At 43.2% G+C, this 18,530-nt stretch overlaps 1 protein-coding gene across 8 annotated transcripts in view; it reads left to right on the forward strand.

Annotated features, from left to right (window-relative positions):
• LIMS1 (LIM zinc finger domain containing 1) overlaps positions 1-18,530 on the forward strand; it is a 68,016-nt gene that overhangs the window by 17,303 nt on the left and 32,183 nt on the right. Inside the window, exon 1 of one of the 8 annotated variants that reach the window (XM_030279297.4) lies at positions 10,386-10,477. The exons of 3 other annotated variants lie outside the window; for them this stretch is intronic. Coding sequence is in view for 2 of the 5 variants with exons in the window: in XM_072933128.1 (XP_072789229.1) it covers positions 18,298-18,401 (104 nt within the window). In the remaining 3 variants the exon portion in view is untranslated. Of the gene's footprint in view, positions 1-10,385; positions 10,478-10,902; positions 11,044-18,038; positions 18,402-18,530 lie in introns of those variants that run through there. 4 more of the 8 variants (XM_072933165.1, XM_030279300.4, XM_072933128.1 and 1 more) reach the window with 4 other exon arrangements.

Raw genomic sequence — 18,530 nt, forward strand, 5'->3', positions numbered from 1 at the left:
TATTCTGAAAGATGTGCATCAAGCTTCTTTGAGCTGTATGGCAGCACTATTTTCAAATAATTTCATAAGTTTTGAATGCCTGTGAAAGTTCCGGGTTAAAGCAATGTCTGTCTAGGACTTATATTTTCCTTATCTATTGCTATCATTAATACAAGCATGTAACTTACCATTAGGGAATTAATTAAGGGAAAAAATAAGCATATCATTATAATACTAGTTCTGTTACTGCTCTTGTAGTTCTAAGCTTGCCCTATTTTTCACACAAATAAAAATGACCTGTACCTTACCCCATACATGATGTTGTTGGTCTTTTTACTTATTTATATGCTGAGTATTTGATGTGCTTCATTACTTGATGACTTGCTATTTTTATAGCAGGTAGAAGTAAATAGAAATTGAAATGGGAATGCCCATTGTCAGAGGAAGCACAAATGACGTGCCAAAAACCTACTTCGGCAGGTTAGCAATCTGGTTTTTCAGACCTCTGTTTTTTTCTGGTTGTTAAGTGTAACCCATGATAGTAATTATATATCTGAACATGATTGTATATACATGCATAACACATATGTGATACATATTTAGGTTGCCTTTAGAATCTCTGTGAATGTTCCTTCCTCACATTCTGTCATGAAGGGTGTGTGTCCACAGAGGTTTTAAAAATTACTTTTAAGGGAAAAAAATTCTTGAGAAATGGCACACACTCCTGCTTGCAAGAAGTCTTGTGCTGATTTTCTTTTGGTTATGTTTCCTTTTGTTTTCTTTTTCCTTCCTGAGACTGATACTCCCTGAAAGTTGCCCTGGAGTATTTGATGGTGGTACTGTCGTAAGAGCCTGTGCGATGGGCCAATACCAGTGAGCAGATGACAGTCGCTGTAACCAGCTCTTCAACCCCTGCAGTCTCCTTGTGTGATGTTGGAACTGTATGCACATAATTTATAAATAAATAAATGTACCTGTATTGGGGATACGAGCTTAAAATTTTTTTTTGATAGAAGTACACAGTCAAAATAATTTGGAGGCCATAGCTCTAGCAGACAAAAAATAATTTTCTTTTTTTCCCCTTTTTTGCCACCAGATTATGGTCCTGCTAAATTCAGCCCTCTGCTCATACAGCGTCCTCCCAGCTTTCAGACACTGTGTAATGAGATGAATCCCCCACATAATTTGGCTCAATACACTGCCACCTGCCCAACAGAAGACATAAATGAAGGGGTCTGGCTGAAAGGGAAGCCTGTTTGCAGCCTACCTCACCAGTGCAGTTAATTGAAATGCATCCGCGTGATCCCTTTCCTTTGATTTGAATGGGAGCTGGCTGGTTTCCCAGTGCAGGCAAAAGGGCTGTTTTCTTCTCCTAAAGTGAAATGCCTATTTCTGATGCCCCTTTTACCAAGGACAGGTAAGTGAAGTAAAGGGGAAGGGGCACAGCCAGTGGGGTGACTGAGGCCAAGAGGTAGCAAGTGTGGTGCCACAATTGTCAGGGCTGGCAGGGTGCAGCAAATGTGGAGGTGAGGTAATTCGAGCAGTGTTCCCACTGATCCACCCCACTGTGCCTCCGGGCCTGGATTCCTTCCGTCCTGCCGCTCCTTTTCTCTTTGAGAAATGCTTCCCTACCCTCTCCAAAAATGAAAATGCAGGAACCTGCCAAGGTGCTTTGGAGGATGGCCTCTGGTGGGCTGGAGGAGCATAATCTTGCTCCCCATGATGGATGAACAATCTTCAGGTGAATCTTCAATGTCAGCCCATGTGACATTATGAACATTAATTTGTCCTAATGGCCACCACAGGAGTACCCAAGTGGGCTGCCGGTGCAAGGGGAGCGATTCCTTCTCTTCAGACTGCGTAGTGTAAAAAACTCAGGAAAAGGAGTGGGATGGACAGAGGACATCCCATCTAGCTGTGTTCCCACTCAGCGCTTTCAGATCTGACTCTTGAATGCAGAGACTGTCAACCCAGCCAGCAAACAGGCTACAAATCCAAAGTTGAGGTGGGACTGTGCTGCTAATAAGGGCATTGCTTGAGAGCCTTGAAATCCTTCCCTTCTGTTCAAGTTAAACTGCTCCATTTCTCGTCTCTTCATTTTTAACTAAGCAGCCTTTCTGCTAGAGTATCTCCAGACTTCATGTGGTCTGAGGCAAGGATGCAAGTCCAGAGCAGGATTTGATCCCCTGTGCTGCACCATCTTCTGCTCCCAAATCTTTGATAAGTGGTGTTGCCACTGTCCCAGTTCCAGAGCTGCCAGCTGAGTTCCACACACCTTGTCTTACAGGAGTGCTTGAGGACAAATAGTGTAAGGATGCTTAAACACTATAGAGTCAGACATATACATAGCAGAGGAAGTAGCCAGTGGAGGACTGATAGGTAAAGCAGTTAGTCATCTGGGGAATAACAAACTGCCTTGATGCCCCCTCTTCCTTCCTAAAATAAGCAAAATCAGGTAAAGCTGCAAGAGGAATACAGTTCTGAAATTACAGAATGTCTAATATTCCACAGAATTGCAAGCAAAAAAGTGTTGATATTAAATTAATTATTTATAATTTATTATTCCGTACAGAGCAGTAAGGTGATCTAATGTGATTTATAATAAAAGTATTCTTATTTCCCCTTTATGATGGGTTTTGTTACAGTGAGCAGTAGTAGCTTACTTCATCTTGCAGATAAGACTTCCCTGCTTTGCTGGGAATTTTTTTTCAAGGAGAAAAAAAAAAGAGTAAGATGCTGGTGTCAGCTTGGAAGGTTATTGCATAGCTACTGTCACATAAAGCAGAATTAATAGCAAGAGCTTTAATTCTGTAGGAAGTCAATGTGCATTAACTTCCTACAAACTGGCATTCTTCACAGATCCTGGTAGAAGTCACACCAAAGTTTATGTTTGTAAGGTCCAAGACAAGATTTTGATGGTGAATAATTACAGATAAGTTGTTTTGGTTTTATCTTCTGAATGGTGTATTTTTGCTCCTTACCATAGGGAGCACACACTTGTGCCTCTGTGTTGCTGCACATAATGTGGCACCTTCCACTGTGCTGCTGAAAAGCACCCATATGGAAAGTCCCTGGATAAGCCATTTGTGAGGGAAGAGGAGAGTGCTGAGGGAGGAGGGGAGGGTGCTCAGGGACTGGCAATCCCTCTGGGTGACAGAAGGGGAACTGGATAATAATACAAGGGTGATTTCTGTAGATCCATGACCTCACTGCTCTTGACCTGAAGGGGTGGAGTAGGTCTTGAGGTTTACTGCAGTGATACACAAGACAGGCATGTGGACTAGGAAGGGCTGTCTGAATAAAAGAACTTCAAGCTATTATGACTTCAGAGATAAATGTTGCATACATTTCTAGTTGTTCATAACATTCTTCTTCTTGGAGTAGATGAATTCTTATACAAGTCTTTACACTATTCATTTTCTCTGTCTCCCAAAATAGTAGGGGAGAAAGGCAGGAGAGAACACAGTAGCATGGTGGGTGAGGTGGGAAGGCGAATGGTGAGCATGGAAGTTGTCAGTGCGAGATATATGTGGCAATGTTATCTGTTTCCTGAGAAATATGCAGATAGGCCAACCAGTATGTAATAAAAAATTTGAAGACAGTTTAATGTTGGAACACACATTTCTTCAAACTGGGATCCAGCTAATAATGTGAAGGAAGTCCAATAATCCAAACACTTATTCATAGGTGGGGTTTTTGAATTGGAGAGCCTGCAGACTCTTTCTGAGTCTCTGAAGTACTTTGGAGTCTTGTGAGAAATTGTACTGAGAACACTTGAAACTTTAAAAGATGACTCACTGTATTCCCCTCCAAACAATTAAGTTGTTTCACTGAGTTCATCTTCACTGGTCTGGTATGTAATAACTTGTTTTTCCCTCTGCTGATGCCTACATTTATTCCTCCAGTAGTTCTTAAATGTGCAGCTTCTTTATGAACTTTTTTTTAGTGCTACAATTGATCAATTTTCCAGAAGTTCATAGCTGCATGGAGGATTACCACAGATAACATAATTCTGTGCAGCTTCTTGGTCTGAGCATTGAACAAAGCGCGCTTAAATGAAATCCAGTCTTTGCAGTGCATTTTCCCTCAGATTGGGGCAGGCATTTATGCCCTGACACTCTCTTCTGCCCTGTGGTCCAGCCCTGGCCAGGTGGGCAAGTCCAGACAGACCTCACCTTGGCTGATCCTGCATCCAGAGAATCCTGAGATGGCTCTGAGATTCAAGGACAAAGTTAATGTCTGTGGATGCAGGGCTTCCTTCGCAAGCCAAGCCACTGCCTGCATTTTATACAGGCTGGGGAGTGGGGCAAGCCCTTGCAATGCCCTGGTGAGACAATGCCAAGCACAGGTAACTTGGTACCATTGGGAGGAGAGGGGGAAAGGGGTAATTCCTATTCCTGGCTCCTGATGGGTGGAACAGTGAGTAGCAGAAGGGAGGTGCGACAGAAGGGAAGCAGGGTGGCCGGCGGCAGCCAGCTGGCCCCGGGTTGGTGGCCGCACGCCTGGGAGGGGAGATCCCTGGGCCCCTGCCAGGGAGTATGGGAGTAAAGCAGCTACCGATGGTGTTAGTCAGTGGGACTGCTGAGTGCTGTTCAAAGGGCTATAGCGCCGTAACAAGGACGGATTGGGCGTTATCTCATTTCCTCTTTCACATAACCCCAGGGGAAAAGGCGAACATTAATGAAACCCTGGAGGTGAATGGAGCCAGATCCAGGCCGAAATGTGTAAAGACTTTCTCACAAGAGATTTGTCTTTTTGGTACTTTTGTACCATTCCATAGACATAACCTTCGTGGTTGCATGTTGTTTATTTTCCCTTGGCTGCCACTCTTCCTGTTTAATCCTTACAGATAATAATATGCGTTAGTAATGGTGAGGAAGAATGCTTTTCATAACGTTAATGTCAAACATAGTGTGACACAATTTCTCTAATGTTTTGGCTTAATACTGTGCATATTCTGCCAGCAGTAGTACTGGATGATTCAGAGACTGCTGTTAAGCCTATTAGGAATGCTTTTTCAGTGCTCATATAAGAGGTCCCAGACGACATCCAGAAGATTGCCCACAATCTTTATATTTGAAAATGGTGACAAAAACAGACTGCTGGAGAACTAAAGCTCAGTCAGCCTAACTTTGAACCCTAGCAAGTCATGAGTAGAACTAGCACTTACTGAATAATACAGCATTAAAAGAACCACATGGATTTGTAAGAACAGATCGTTTCAAAGCAGCCAATTTTCCAGGTCTGGCAGATGAGCATGTCTTATAAACAGAAAGGAGGAAATAAATTTGGTGTATCTGCTGATACTATCTCACACAACATTTCATAAGCAAACAAGAGAAAGAGGCTTTAGGATTTGAGTGATGGTGATTGACTTTGTTGAGCATAAGCCCTGCAAATTCTCTTCTGTGTATCCACTTGTCTGCTCTTGTTGCTCTTGTTGTGGCCCATTCACATGAGTGCTGCTGATACCTCCTCCTGTTCCTTCATCGTGCCCTTTTAAGGCATATTAGTGTGGACTCAGGTCTTGGTTTCAAGAAGGCATATTGCAGTTTGGAAATAACAGTCTAGATGAAATTGCTTGAAGGGAGGTGTGTAGCTGTATGAAAAGAAGCATTTGGACAGGAATTGATGTTCTGACACAGAGGCACCAACAGGATCCCCCTAAACAGAACCTGCCTGATCACACCTTGCAGGAATTCTCTCTTTTATCACTTGCATTTAATAACTTGATCAGTGACTTGGATGTTGCAGCTGAAAGTTGGCTTACGAACTTTGTGGATATCCTTGACTTGGATAAACCTTTAGGGATACAGGAGATTAATTAAATATTATCTTGGCAGTCTCAAAAGAGGCTCCACAATCAAGAAGCTGAAATTTCATGAAGAGAAATGAAGAGAGGGTGCTTATGAAAGAGAACTCAAATGACCATGGGCTGGGCCATTTCAAGGATTATTAAAATGCCTTATCATGTTTTATGATGTGCCTGCAGAGAAAAACAGATCTTATTTTGGAAATGTTGTGCATTAAATATAAAGGAAGGTTGACCTAGATTATTTTGAAGAGACTCTATTTATTACTGAAAAAGCCTGGGAGTTGTTGTCTTGCCAGAGGAGGATAACAGAGGGGCCTTGTTAAAGCAACAAAGCACTTGAAGAAGATTGGAAATGTACTGGCTGGTGCATGCTTCTGTACTGAAACTTAGAAACAGGGTTGTATCCATGGATGGCAAATCTATTTTGATGGTATTTTAGTGCATCTGTAGTCTCTATAACTGAAATGGAAGGGATATGATAGCCCTACCAGGAACTAAAATCACCTTTTTCTCTGAAGCAGTATTTCCTCCTCCATTGTGCTCTTGTGTCAGAAAGGAGACAGGTACAGCAATATAGGTAGTTGAATTCAGAATGAATTCATGAAATGGGGCTCATGTCCTGATGCACCTTTGATGAGTGTGTCAGTTTGGCCCATGGCTGTGCTGTCCATGCAGCAGGGTGTGTGCATCTCCCTGCATATCAGGATGCAGCTGCAAGGAACCATCCAGTTGTGCTGGGCATTGTGTAGCCATCCTGTATGTCTTGCCCTGTCATGGGCAGTGTGGAGGAAGAGGTTGGGCAAAATGGCAGGGATGTTGTCTTACTTCTAAATAGCAGTACTCTTGTGGAAAGGTCAAGCCTTTCTCCTGCTTTTCATGGGCATTTTAGAGGAGGGGAAGCTTTTGACAGCTCCCAGCATCAGATACTTCTCTGGTCAGCTGCTGCAACTCCAGTCCTGCAGTGCCAGGTGTGCCATCTGCTTGGGCCTTGGGTCCTTGCATCTACTCGGGTCCTTGCAGCCTGCTCCTGCTTCAGTCAGCTCTGCCACTGCCACAGTCGATGAGGAGAGCAGGTGTAGTGGTGGAGCTGGTGTTTCCCGTCACTTCCTAGTGAGGGGCCCTCAGTTCAGCAGCGTGTTCATCCTAGGGCATTGCTCCAGGCCTAGCTCAGGAGAAGCAGCAACCCTTTTGAAAAAGTTATCCTTAAATATTTTAGTGAGTTCAAGAGAAGACAAATGGCTGTCTGTCCTCTTATTAGTTGAGAGCAGACTATTGGTGCCATTTCATAGACTCATAGAATTCGGGGTGGTAGGGACATTTAGAGGCCATCTAGTCCAATGTCCCTGCAGTGAGCAGAGACATCTTCTACTCCATCAGGTTGCTCGGATTCCTGTCCAGTCTGACCTCGAATCTTTCCAGGGTCAGAGCAGCTACCAGCTCTATGGGCAACCTGTTCCAGCATTTCACCACCATCGTAGTGAAAAATGTCTTATTTGAACGGCAGTAATTGTGACTTTTTACGTGAGTTTGAGTCAGCCTGGCTTGGAGGTCTGGCTCTGATTTACGTATTTGCTATTAGCTTTTGGTGGCCTGGGCTCTGCTTTGGACGGCAGCTGTGATGACACTGACAGGACGGACTGCAAGGGGAACCCCAGGGGCGTCTGGGGCTTTTTTCCCCGTGTTTTGAGCGGGCTTCGCTTTTCCAGCCCGGCGGTGAGGGGCGGGCAGGCGCTGCGGGCGGGGGACGCGGAGAGGCCCGGGCTGCGGGGGCCCGAGCGCGGCTCTCGGGCGCCGCCTGCCGGTGCGAGCGCGGCCGGGCCGGGCCGCCCCACGGCGCGGGTCCCGGGCACGGCCCGCGGGGAGGGCGCGGCTGCAGCCGGGGGCTCCGGGCACACGATGAGGGACATCTCACTTCTGCTGGGCTGGAGGGATACTTCCTGCATCTTCCTCCCTTGTGCTGTGTATGGCAGTCGCCGGTCCTCTGCCCCACAGCAGCTGCATTCACTAACCCCCCCCCAAACCCGGTCTTCTCCCATTCTGGTGGCTGGGAGAGCTCTTGAGAGAGGAAGACGTGGGCTGCTCCTTGCAGCTGGGGTGAAGGTGAGGGAGGAAGGAGTGTATGGGGAAGGGGAAGGAAGAGTGTCTGAAGGAGAAAAAAGGAACTTGGTGAGCTCCAAGGTCAGCTGGGCGGTCTCGTGTATACACCCTCGGCAAACTGGAACAGCTGAGCAATGAGTACATATTTCCTTCTGCTTGTTTTGCCCCGGAGACGCTGATTTCAGGGGGTGATGAGGCATACAGCTGCAGGGTGTGACTGTCTGGCTTTCCCACCAGCTCCTGGCAATGCAGGCATCTCTAAGGTCTCCTTGCAGAGGGTGGCTCCAGTTGCCTGAAGCAGAGAGGACACTGACTTGTCCAGTAGCTGCAGTATTGAGCATCCTGGAGCAGTTCTGGGGGTTTGGCTTTACCTGTGTTCTGCAGTTCTAGTCCATGCTGGCCTGCTAGAGGAACAAAGAAAAATACTCTGCATCTGTGGAAATGTGGATATGAACCAGTGGTTCCCTTCCGTAGTTAACTTTTGCTTGTAGACTTAACTTTTTGGTCTAATTCTATGCTTAGTGCAGGTCCAGCCCCCTCTCTGTTACCTCAGGAGCTTCATGATCACTGCAGAGCCACATCTGCTGACCTCTTTTGCAGGAAGCCCTGGTGTCAGGAGCAGCTGATGGGCTTGGCTGAACCGTGTGACTTCATCTGGTGCTGTTTGTGTCACTCTGCCCTGCACTTCCCATCAGGCCTGGTCTGGGCAGCCACAGACTGCAACGATCTGTCAGTGCCTATGAGCGTAGTCGCTCTGGGGCTGGTCTTGTTCTACTTTCATTGGTCATAATTTTGCTCACAAGTTTTCTTTTAGCACAGCTCTTTCGGAAAACAAGTTGGTGATAAAAGAGCCGACTATTGTGATATGAACAAAACTGAAAAATATGGTTTAGCCAGGCCAGCTTGGTAATGAATTACTCAAACATGCTTTAAAACATTAATTGAAGGGTTAATTCTTGTTTTCCTAGTTCTCTTTTAATGGATGCTTATTCACATTAACCATGAAGTGTTGCTGCTTTTGTAGTTGCCATGAATCAACAAATTGTCCTTGCCATTTTATAAAAGCAGAACTGCTGGCATACGAGCAATATATTAAATAACATGAACTGGAGTAGCAACCAAGGTCATTCATTCTGTATAACTGGTTTGTTATGATTTTTTTCATGCTCAAGAAGAAAATGCTGTTACCTTGATGTCTGCCACATTATTTTGAGAGACAAAGCTGTAGTGCATTCTTTCGCCTGGGAGGGTAACTGTCCACTGATAAGTTTAATGAAACTTTACTGCAGCTTTTGTACTTGAAGGGTCTTTGCAGGAAGAGATAAGTTCAAATGAGGAAGCAGTATGTGACAGTATGGGAAACAGTAGCTTGGAAAGATAAACTTACATTGTTAATTTGTCCACAGAAAAGGGTTAGCGATAATGTTAAGTGGCCTGAAGACAGAAATAGGAGCAAGAAACAGGATCTAGAGACATGATGAATGAAAAGCAAAAGGAGGCTCTGTTGGTATGGCATAGCATTATTTTGTGTGTCTGGTAAAAGCAGGTGGTAAGGAAACTTTCCTGTCTGACCATTCAGGAGTGTACAGTGGCAGTCATGGGGCCGAAGCCTGAAGCCATACTGCTGTAGAAACAAGTTCTGCCTGCAGCATGTCCCTGCAGAGGTCAGGTTGTGGCCTAATTTCTTTGTCACTGATGGTGAGCAAGGTTTCAGGTTCCGTTTTTTACAGATCTTTGCAGCAACTGGCAGGGAAACGTTGATTTTAAGGGTATTCCTGTTTTAACCTGCAAAGAGCTGCCTGAGGCCTTTGAGGTGTCCCAGGGATTCAGATTGCTTTAGAAAAACTGAGTTTGAGTCTCTGTCCACACGAGACATATCTCAACTCTTGTTTGTCTGGGCAGGTTCACTACCCTAACCTGCTCTGTGAGATGGTGGGTTTTGTCCCCAATTAGTCCTTGTCCTGTGCTGAGGTTGTCAGAGATGGCAGTAGCCTTTCAGTGTGTGATACTGTCTGCCTTCATCTCAGAAAAGAAGAAAATCAGAGGGTATTCCTCTTTCTCAGCCGGTGGGAAGATAGGGAGATGCAGTCTTCCACTCCGCATGGCACCGACAGATGCTTGTTGAAGTGGCCCTGCTTGACTCTTTGCTGCTCATCAGTGTTTCCAGGGATTGCTGTTCCCATAAAAGGACCTAGAATACTGTCCTACTGTTCTTATGGTTTTGTACTTCTGTCCCATACAACAATGGTATATTATGAAAGATTCAGTCTTTCCTATGAAGTAGAAAGTTTGCTTCCTTCTCTGTCCTTAGTGGTTTTGAGATGGTGAATTGGCATGACACAATTTGTGGAACTGAGCTGTGAATTTTGATAGTTTTTTTTCTCTTCTTTACAGCATCAAGTTTTTACAGGCCCAAAGAAGGAAGTGGTTTGCTGAGTCACTTAAATTATATTTTTTTAAAATTTTATCTCAATTACCAGTAATAACCACAGTGAAAACATGCAAACAGTGGGCATTTGATGTGAAGCTTTATATGGGAAAGGCTGCTCGTTGTGAACCTGCTGCCAGTGAGGCTACAGGCTGACAGTAAGTGTCCAGCTGGTCACTGGGGCTGAGGGTCTGGCTCAGGCATCTGCTGGATTGCACATTGTGCTGCCTTCTGAGCAGACAGCCTGGCTACAAATTGTATGGGCTTTTAGTCATTTACAGGGAAATTCTTGGGAGCAGGAGCCATGCATGAGAATGGTGATAGATAGAGTTAGGAAAGAGGACGAATAATAGTTCTACTTGCTGGGTTTTATTACTATTAGCAGCAAGCAGCATAGTAACAGAGCTTTTAGCAAAATCCTTTGTTGTTCTGGAAATGCACAGAGGTATTCTGGTATGTCCAGTAGTTTTTTATCCTTTACTCACTGGGAGTGGTTTTAGGGACACTTTTGTCCCCACCCAGAACAGAGGATTCACGGTCAGTTTGAAGATACACCACTGCTGACGACTTTTCTGCTGGCTGAGGAAGAGGGCACTGCGTGACAGAGTCATTAAACCCAAAACTGTAATTCCAGTGGAAGGAAAAGATCTGTCCAACCTGTTACAGAAATTGTGTCGCTTCTGGTGTGGTTGTGTTCAGACGTCAGCGAAACAAAGCTTTTACGGTAGGGCAGCTGTGCATTTTTGGTTTAAGGCTTTTGCTCTGATTTAAGAAAAGAATCTTAAGTATGTTTTTCATGTGCTTTAAAATATTATGAAAAATCCATATGAGATAATATTTTTATGTTTTATGCTGAATCCCAGAGTAATTTTTACAGCATTACGGGAAGGGAAGATGGCTTTTCCATTTTACATCATCCTGAATGTCCAGGTTGAATTACTTTCATTTCTTTTGCACTGTTTTTTTTTTTGGTTTTTTTTTTTTTTCCCAGTATGGATTTTTCTGCTTGGATATGAATTACAAGTTTTAATAATTTTGAAACCAAAATGTAAATACCTAAAAACTTAGAATTTTTTGAGTTGCTAAAATGTGTACCTTGCCTGTGATTTTTAAGTGTTTTTACATGCGTTCAGCTTCATTCTTTGTAGACACCTGATCTACTTTCTATATTTTGCTTTAGATAATATATTAGTTCTTATATACAATAAACGATCATACCAAATGTTTCTGAGCATTTAAAGGTGATACTCTCTAGGGAGCCACCATTTTCTACCTTTCTTGGAAATGCTGGTCAGTGTATAGAACCACTTTTTAGTATGTTTGACCTGTGCTGTCTGAAATGTTTTCTGAATCCCCTCACTGCCTCCTCCCCTTTCCTCTGTAATGTGTTTTCCATGCCTTGGTTTTTTTGGGCAGTAGAGACTGTGTGATGTGGCTGATGGATGTTTTTACAGGCATAGAGTTGGATCATTGCTTCTTCTGGGCTGCTAAATTCACCATCCCTCACCGTACAACCAGCAGCATTCAAAGGCTCTGGTGGGACTCTTGGGAGCTCAGGGTTGGATTGTCCTTCTAAAACACCAGCAGTTGGAGTTGTAAAGTAATGTCACGTACTGGTTTCATGGTTGTATTTGTTTGCCAGGAGCTGGTGATACCTTCAAGCCACGTGCGTGTTGTCAGGGTTTCTCAAGGGAATTATACTGTCTTCTCTTCTTGGCATTTCATTTCAGTATAAGGAGACAAAACCTTGATGAGAAGCTTTTCTTTCTCTACTTTTAATGGAGTGTTAGTCATTTGAAAAGTATTTGTAAGATGGAAAGCAAAGGGTCCAGGAGAGTAATTGCTGGTAGTCAACAGAGAAGCAGTTTATAGGCTGCTGTATTTTATTTGCATTTATTTAACCCTGATGAGTGCTGTTTGGAGAAAAAATAAGATTTCTGAATAGTCCCATTCCTTCTCTGAAAGGGCAAAGTCAGTCTGGGACCTGTTTTGAGATGTCTCACTAGCTCTCCACCCAAACCACGGCTCAGCAATTGCCCATCTGATGTGTCTCAGTCAGCTTTTCTGCACCTCTGGAAGGGCTTGTGGCTTTCGGAACTGCCAGAGGTGGTAATTCCTTGGGGTATCAGGGCAGCTGCTCTCTGGGCAGTTTCCGGTTTCCTTCATTTGCCACATGTTTTCTAGGTCTGCTTATTATTTTAATTTTAATTTTTTTTTTTTTTAACATGGAGATGTCTTCAGTCTTTTGTAGCATCTTCTGGGGAACTTCTAACTACCCAATAAGCCAGCCGGCACCTGGGGGTCTTTTCCCCTCATTTCTAGAGGCAATTTATCTCATCATAACAGAATAAAGTAAACCTTCAGGACATATCTACAGTAGCAGAGTGCAAATAGAAGTAAACTTTTTTAAATATAAAGCTTTTCAGTTTAGGATCTTCATGCATCATAACCCAAAATCTGTGAAAATCTCTGTTGGGAAGAGGTCTTTAATTCCAAGACAGTAATTCCTACAGGATAGGTTCTGGGTCTAGAAATGCAGGTTGGAAATTGCTTGTAGTTTTTTTTCCACATGCTTTGGGGTCTGAAAATTAATCTAAACCATGATTTTATTGGTTTTAAACGATCCCTCCCCTCATAATTTTGGTGTGGTTTTTTTTTTTTTTTCCCTTTCTATTTTAAGATGTTACCCCCTCATATACTGGTCCATATGAGTAATTTTACCCATCTTAAGGCATCAACTGTTTGCCAGCTTGTTTGTCACTCTTTTTTTAAAGAGGCTTATGTACAAAAGGCAGGACAAAACTGATTCATGTTGTGTCACACTTTCTTCTTTGCACACCTACTCATGCATGGATCATCTGCTGATTAACACCATAAATTTCTGGCTATGATGCCAACCTGCATCTTCACCCTCTGGTCTCTCATTCATCTCTGCTCTCAGCTTGGCCCCGGTCTGAGTTACTAAAATATGTGTGGGTTAATCCCTACCTCCCTCTGGCTGTAGGAAGAAATACTGGCACGAGAAACAAGGCAGTGTTTTCCCAGTAGAGGGAGGTGTTGTAAAACTCAGCCAAAGTAGGTTTCTGCTTGCTGGAGAAAAGTGTGTTTTTTGCAGAGTTTTTTTTTTTTTTTCCCTGCTTAATTTAAGAGCTCATGGAGCAGCATGTGCAGAGAGCTTGGAGAAGGGAAGCAAAATACCTTGCTCCATGTTCAGGCAGACAGAAGATTTTCCCATGTTTGCTTTTTTTTTAATTATTGTTGGAATAGAGTATGTGGAATGAGAGCAGGGATCTGCCATGCTTCACTGAAACCTTGTGGGCTGCCAGCCATGGAGGTGGAGATGCCGTTGAGAATGCCAGGATGAGACAGGACCCCTGTTCTCACCACAATAACCCTGCCTTCCCTTTCCCTTCCCTTCCCCATCAAATCCCAGAGGACTTCAATGGGGATGAATGCATCACTGCTCTGAAGAGTTGAGCACACCATAGAATCATTGAATGGTTTGTGTTGGAAGGGACCTTTAAGAGCATCTTGTTTGAACCTCCCCCCATTGCAGTGGGCCAGAACACCTTGCACTAGACCAGGTTGCAACCATCATGTAGGCTTTTATTTTACATTCTATGGCAGGGACAGGCATTAGTAGATGAGGTTTAACAAAAACTAGTAACTACTAAATTGCAACAGTCCCACTTGGTCAGCTGGAGCATGGACATAAATCCAAATCTCTGCTTTGTAGTGTGGACATAGATCAAGTGCCTCAGTACTTAGCCTAATCCACAGATTAAATTTGCTTGCTTCAGGATAGATTTACCACTAAGTGGAACACAGGAAGAAACATCAAAACAGTTGTTGGAATGACATTAGACAAGGAGGAAACATATAATTACTTATTTAACTCCTTGAATCAACAGTTTAGGCTCCCATGAAGCTTTGAAATTCTCGTTTCAAGGTGTGTGTCCCTAGCATTTGAGCTTGGTATTCTTTCTGTGCATTTCATTTTATCACTGCCTGTCCCAGCAGGGACTCACAGTGTGGTACACTATTCCTGGACACTCAAACCCATCTGTGAGGACTTATTCTGCAAGTCCAGAAAGGTGTGAAGTTTTGTTGGCATCAGCACATCATTTGGGTGCCTCAGGGATTCTTGCAAAACTGCCAGAAGGGTTACTGCCACCTTCCTTCATTTTCTGCAGCAAGTCGTTTGCGGAGGTATAAGCCTTTTCCTTCACTTTAAAGTGTGCTTTCTTCCAAATCTTGTGAGAAATAGTAGAAGACGGTCACTCTTGTATGCATTCCTCTGGAAACTGATTCCAGTGATAAAAGGAGGAATGTGCTCCCTTGAGCATGGTAGCTACCTTGTAACTTTGAGCACACTACAGGCATTCCTGTGGTGTTCTTAGAATGCTCTTCTGATTACTGTTTTGACTGACTGTGCTGCCATGAAAACAGTTTTTTCTATCGATTTGAAAATCTACAAGTAAATTTAATTGAGATATGGTAGTTTTTTCAAAGTTTAGAAAAACCCCAGAAAACAAGTACATGCCACTAGAGGGAATAACAGATGACACACGTAGACTTTTCTGTGTGGAATAAGAGACCTAAAACTTCATCTTTTCTGGTTTCTATAGCTGGTGTATATTCTCTGTAAATATAGGCTTATGAAGAAGAAATGTCCTGAATTTGAAGCACTTGATATTTATTGTTATTCCTAAATTCAATTATATGTTTTCCAGTATGATGAATTGCTGTTCACATCCCTTTGAATGTAGTATAAAGTAGCCAGGCAGAACCTGTCTATCTTAAAAGATTTTTAAACTGGAAAATTCTGAATACCTAGAGTCACCAGAACAGCAGTACTTTCACAGAAATTTAAGGGAGAGCACTGGAGGCCTGGAGTATCAAGATAGGACTCTGTAGGACTGCTGTGAAATCTCAGCCATGAGCCTTGTCCCACATAATAAAAAGTTATTTACTGCTTGTGATGAATGAAGGACTGCATACTTTATCTCAGTTCCACCTTGTGCTGGTTAGACATGGGGGAATAGTTTCCTGTACTGAAAGACGGGTACCACAATGATTATCCATCACATCACAGTAGCAATGCTGGCTTTCTCTGGGGGCATGAGGATGGTCAGTTGCATGAGGGAAGAGTCGTGTGCTGGAAAATGAAGAGTAAACCTTCAAAGTACAGGATATACAAGAAGGCTGTGCATTACTGGTAATGAGAAAAGCTGTGGTAACTTGGCTGGTCCTCAAAAATTCTGATGGAATGTGAAAGGTCCATGTGGCCTCATCCCACATGAGAAGAATGCAATCTCTCAAAAAAAGGAATTATAAACAGCAGATAGGGTCTAGGAAGGTAAAAAGGGGTGTGAGGAGCAGGAGGCACTCGCTGGGGAAGCTCTTCTTGGAAAGCCACATCTATTGAGGTTGCTTTGTGGAAGCATTTAAGTGAGTTAGTTGAGAAATAACATCTGTGTTCTGCAATGTCTCTGCAAAAAAACAGCCTTATAACTTGTATTTGATACTCAGAACCGAAAGTTTGACTGTTTTGGTAAATTCAGATTTGAAACCTTGTCTCTTGTGAGGATTCGTGGGTGATCCCACAGGGCAGAAAATGAGTCCAGTTTGCATTTCTTCTTGTAGAAAGCTTTTAGCTTGTTCTGAAGCCCTCCAAGAAAGTGTTTTCTATATCAGCGTAGATCCCTGTTGGAGTTTGCTGAAAAGGCCTGTGAAATGGAGCTATGGAGCTGAATCCCTGGTCTTACTTTAAAAACCTAATCATCTTGCCCTCCTGTATATTTAGGTGGATTTGATCTGTATAACAACTCATTTTTGTGTCTGGACTTGCTGTATTCCTTTAATTTGCATGCTCTGTCTTGGTGCAGTTCTGGTTTTCAAGGACATTTGAGTAAAAGTTGTTGCCCAAGCACAGGAGCTGCTCATGGAGATAAAAGTTTAATGAAGTGATGTGTTTCAGATTAATGCAAAGTGCAGCAAAGTGGGTGAAGAATTGTAGTTTTATTTTTTATTGGCTTGTGTTATGTGTAATATAAACGTATTCAGTATATGCTGAACAGATGCCTATTGTAGTGACTAAGAATCTATGAACAAATTTATAGGTAATAGTTTAATTTCAACAGTTTACAAAGAGCTTTTTCACAGAAAAAAATGTACTCATCACTTTTTAGATTATTACCTAAAATTGATCATTTGGACAAAAATAAGTAATTTGTACAGAGATATTTAAAGCAGAGTATAAACTGTTGGTATTGTATAAAAGCTGCTGTGCCATGAACATCTGTCATCTGCCGTCCTGAACCTCCACTCATAACAGCATTAACTTTTCATTGGATCGCTGATTGACTGACTGCAGGGAATTGGCATTTAATTATGTTTAAGCTTATCCTACTGAGTACTGAGAAACAACTTTAAATACTTCATTTGAAACCAGAACACAGTGTGTTTGGGCAAATATTGTGATTGTTCTTGCTTTTATTTTCTGAAGATGGGAGCTCAGATGTGTATAGCTTATTGACAGTTCAGTGTGTGCGACCCTCTAACATCATGTAAATCACATTGAATTTTTGCAACCATTATCTGTTTGGCATGTTATGTGATTCCTTTTCCAAAACAATTTTGTTATTTTTCCATTGTGTGATGTTTAATATTATGCGCTGATGACATTCCAGACTGAAGCATATTGATACTATTATATAAAACTACTGAGTTTGTGTTCAGTCTGGTAATCTCAACAAAATTGGTGTCATATGATATACTCAGTATTACCTATATTACACTTTTTTCCTTTAGAGAAATTAAAAAATACTCTTACATGTATTCTGCTACAAAATAAACACTTCAATAACGAACTCTGTAATTCATATCAGATAGAACTTGTTTCCTATAATAGTCAAAACAGTCCTTGCAAATTGTTAGGTTTCTTGGCTTTTATTAAATGCAAATCCATTTAAAAAACACCTTCCCAAATCACCATGTAGAAGTAAAATCTCTGAATTAAGTTTTTGTTTAGATGTGTCAAGAATAATGTCAAACAAATAGTAAACATTTTTCAAGAAGTGGTAAGCTTTTTTGATGCCTCCTGAAATGAAGTGCTTTATTTACTACTAAAATTTTACTACATGAAATGAGATGCAGAGCTTGCAAAATTGCCTGCTAGCTGCCTTCCTGCCTTGCAGGAAACTTCAGGCACTTCCATTCCTGTTTTACAATTACACGGGACACTCCATCGCTACAAAATGTGATACGCTGGTATAGTAGTTTATGTTTGATAGCTGAGAGTAGGAAGACAATTACTTTGTGGTTTTCTTCTGATTTTCAAGGTAGAAAAAGAAAAATGCTCAGCTCAGTGCTGTTGTGTTTCTAAAAGTACAATTTTATGCTAGTTACTGAAGTTACTTTGTGGCACACTTTGCTGCATTAACCTCCCTGTCAGAGCTTGCCGAAGTGCTTGAGTAACTCTGAATTTTCATGGCTCTAATGACTTTCCTTTTGTCATGAATTAGAACAGGAAAGAGTGAACAGCTCATTGCAGTCAGGAGATGTGTAGCTTTGTGCGGAGGCGCTGGGAGAGCCGCCTGCTTTGCCCAGCACAGGGCAGGGTCGTGCCTGCTGGGGCGGTGAGAGTTGGAGGAAAGCTGGAGAGAAGGGGGTGAGCTGGTCGCACACATCCCTTAGGTGTGCTCGAGTGATAAAGGAAATGTGGTGCCCTTTGGGAGGGTGTGTACCTCCAGAAACAGGAAGCAGCTCGGCGGGTGCTGCCCTGCCTGTGCCGAGGTTGGTGGCTGCGGCGGGCGCAGGTGTGCCGACACACCGCCCAGCGCTGCTCTCCAGGCATCTTGGCAGGCGCGCTCCTCGGCACCACAGCTGGGAGAGGCGGGGGAAAGAAACCCAGCCCAAAGCCAAAACACCCCTCTCACCTTTAAAAAAAAACCAACCCTCCTCCAGGTAGGGGAATATGACGGCCTTGCAGCTGAAAGAGTTGTCACATTCAGGTCTGTACAGGAGGAGACGGGATCGTCCTGACAGTGTCCTGCCCGGGTCGCAGGAAGAGAACCTGAGGTGAGTGCAAATGGATGCTACTGCCAGGGCACCGAGCCCTTCTCTGCTGCCCGCTTGTGCCGGTGGTTGTAACAAACAAAATGCAGCCACGGCTCTGGAAAGTCGCTCCAAAACACATGCATCGAGAAG

Source organism: Taeniopygia guttata, chromosome 1, assembly GCF_048771995.1.
Source record: "Taeniopygia guttata chromosome 1, bTaeGut7.mat, whole genome shotgun sequence".
Classification (NCBI taxonomy): domain Eukaryota; kingdom Metazoa; phylum Chordata; class Aves; order Passeriformes; family Estrildidae; genus Taeniopygia; species Taeniopygia guttata.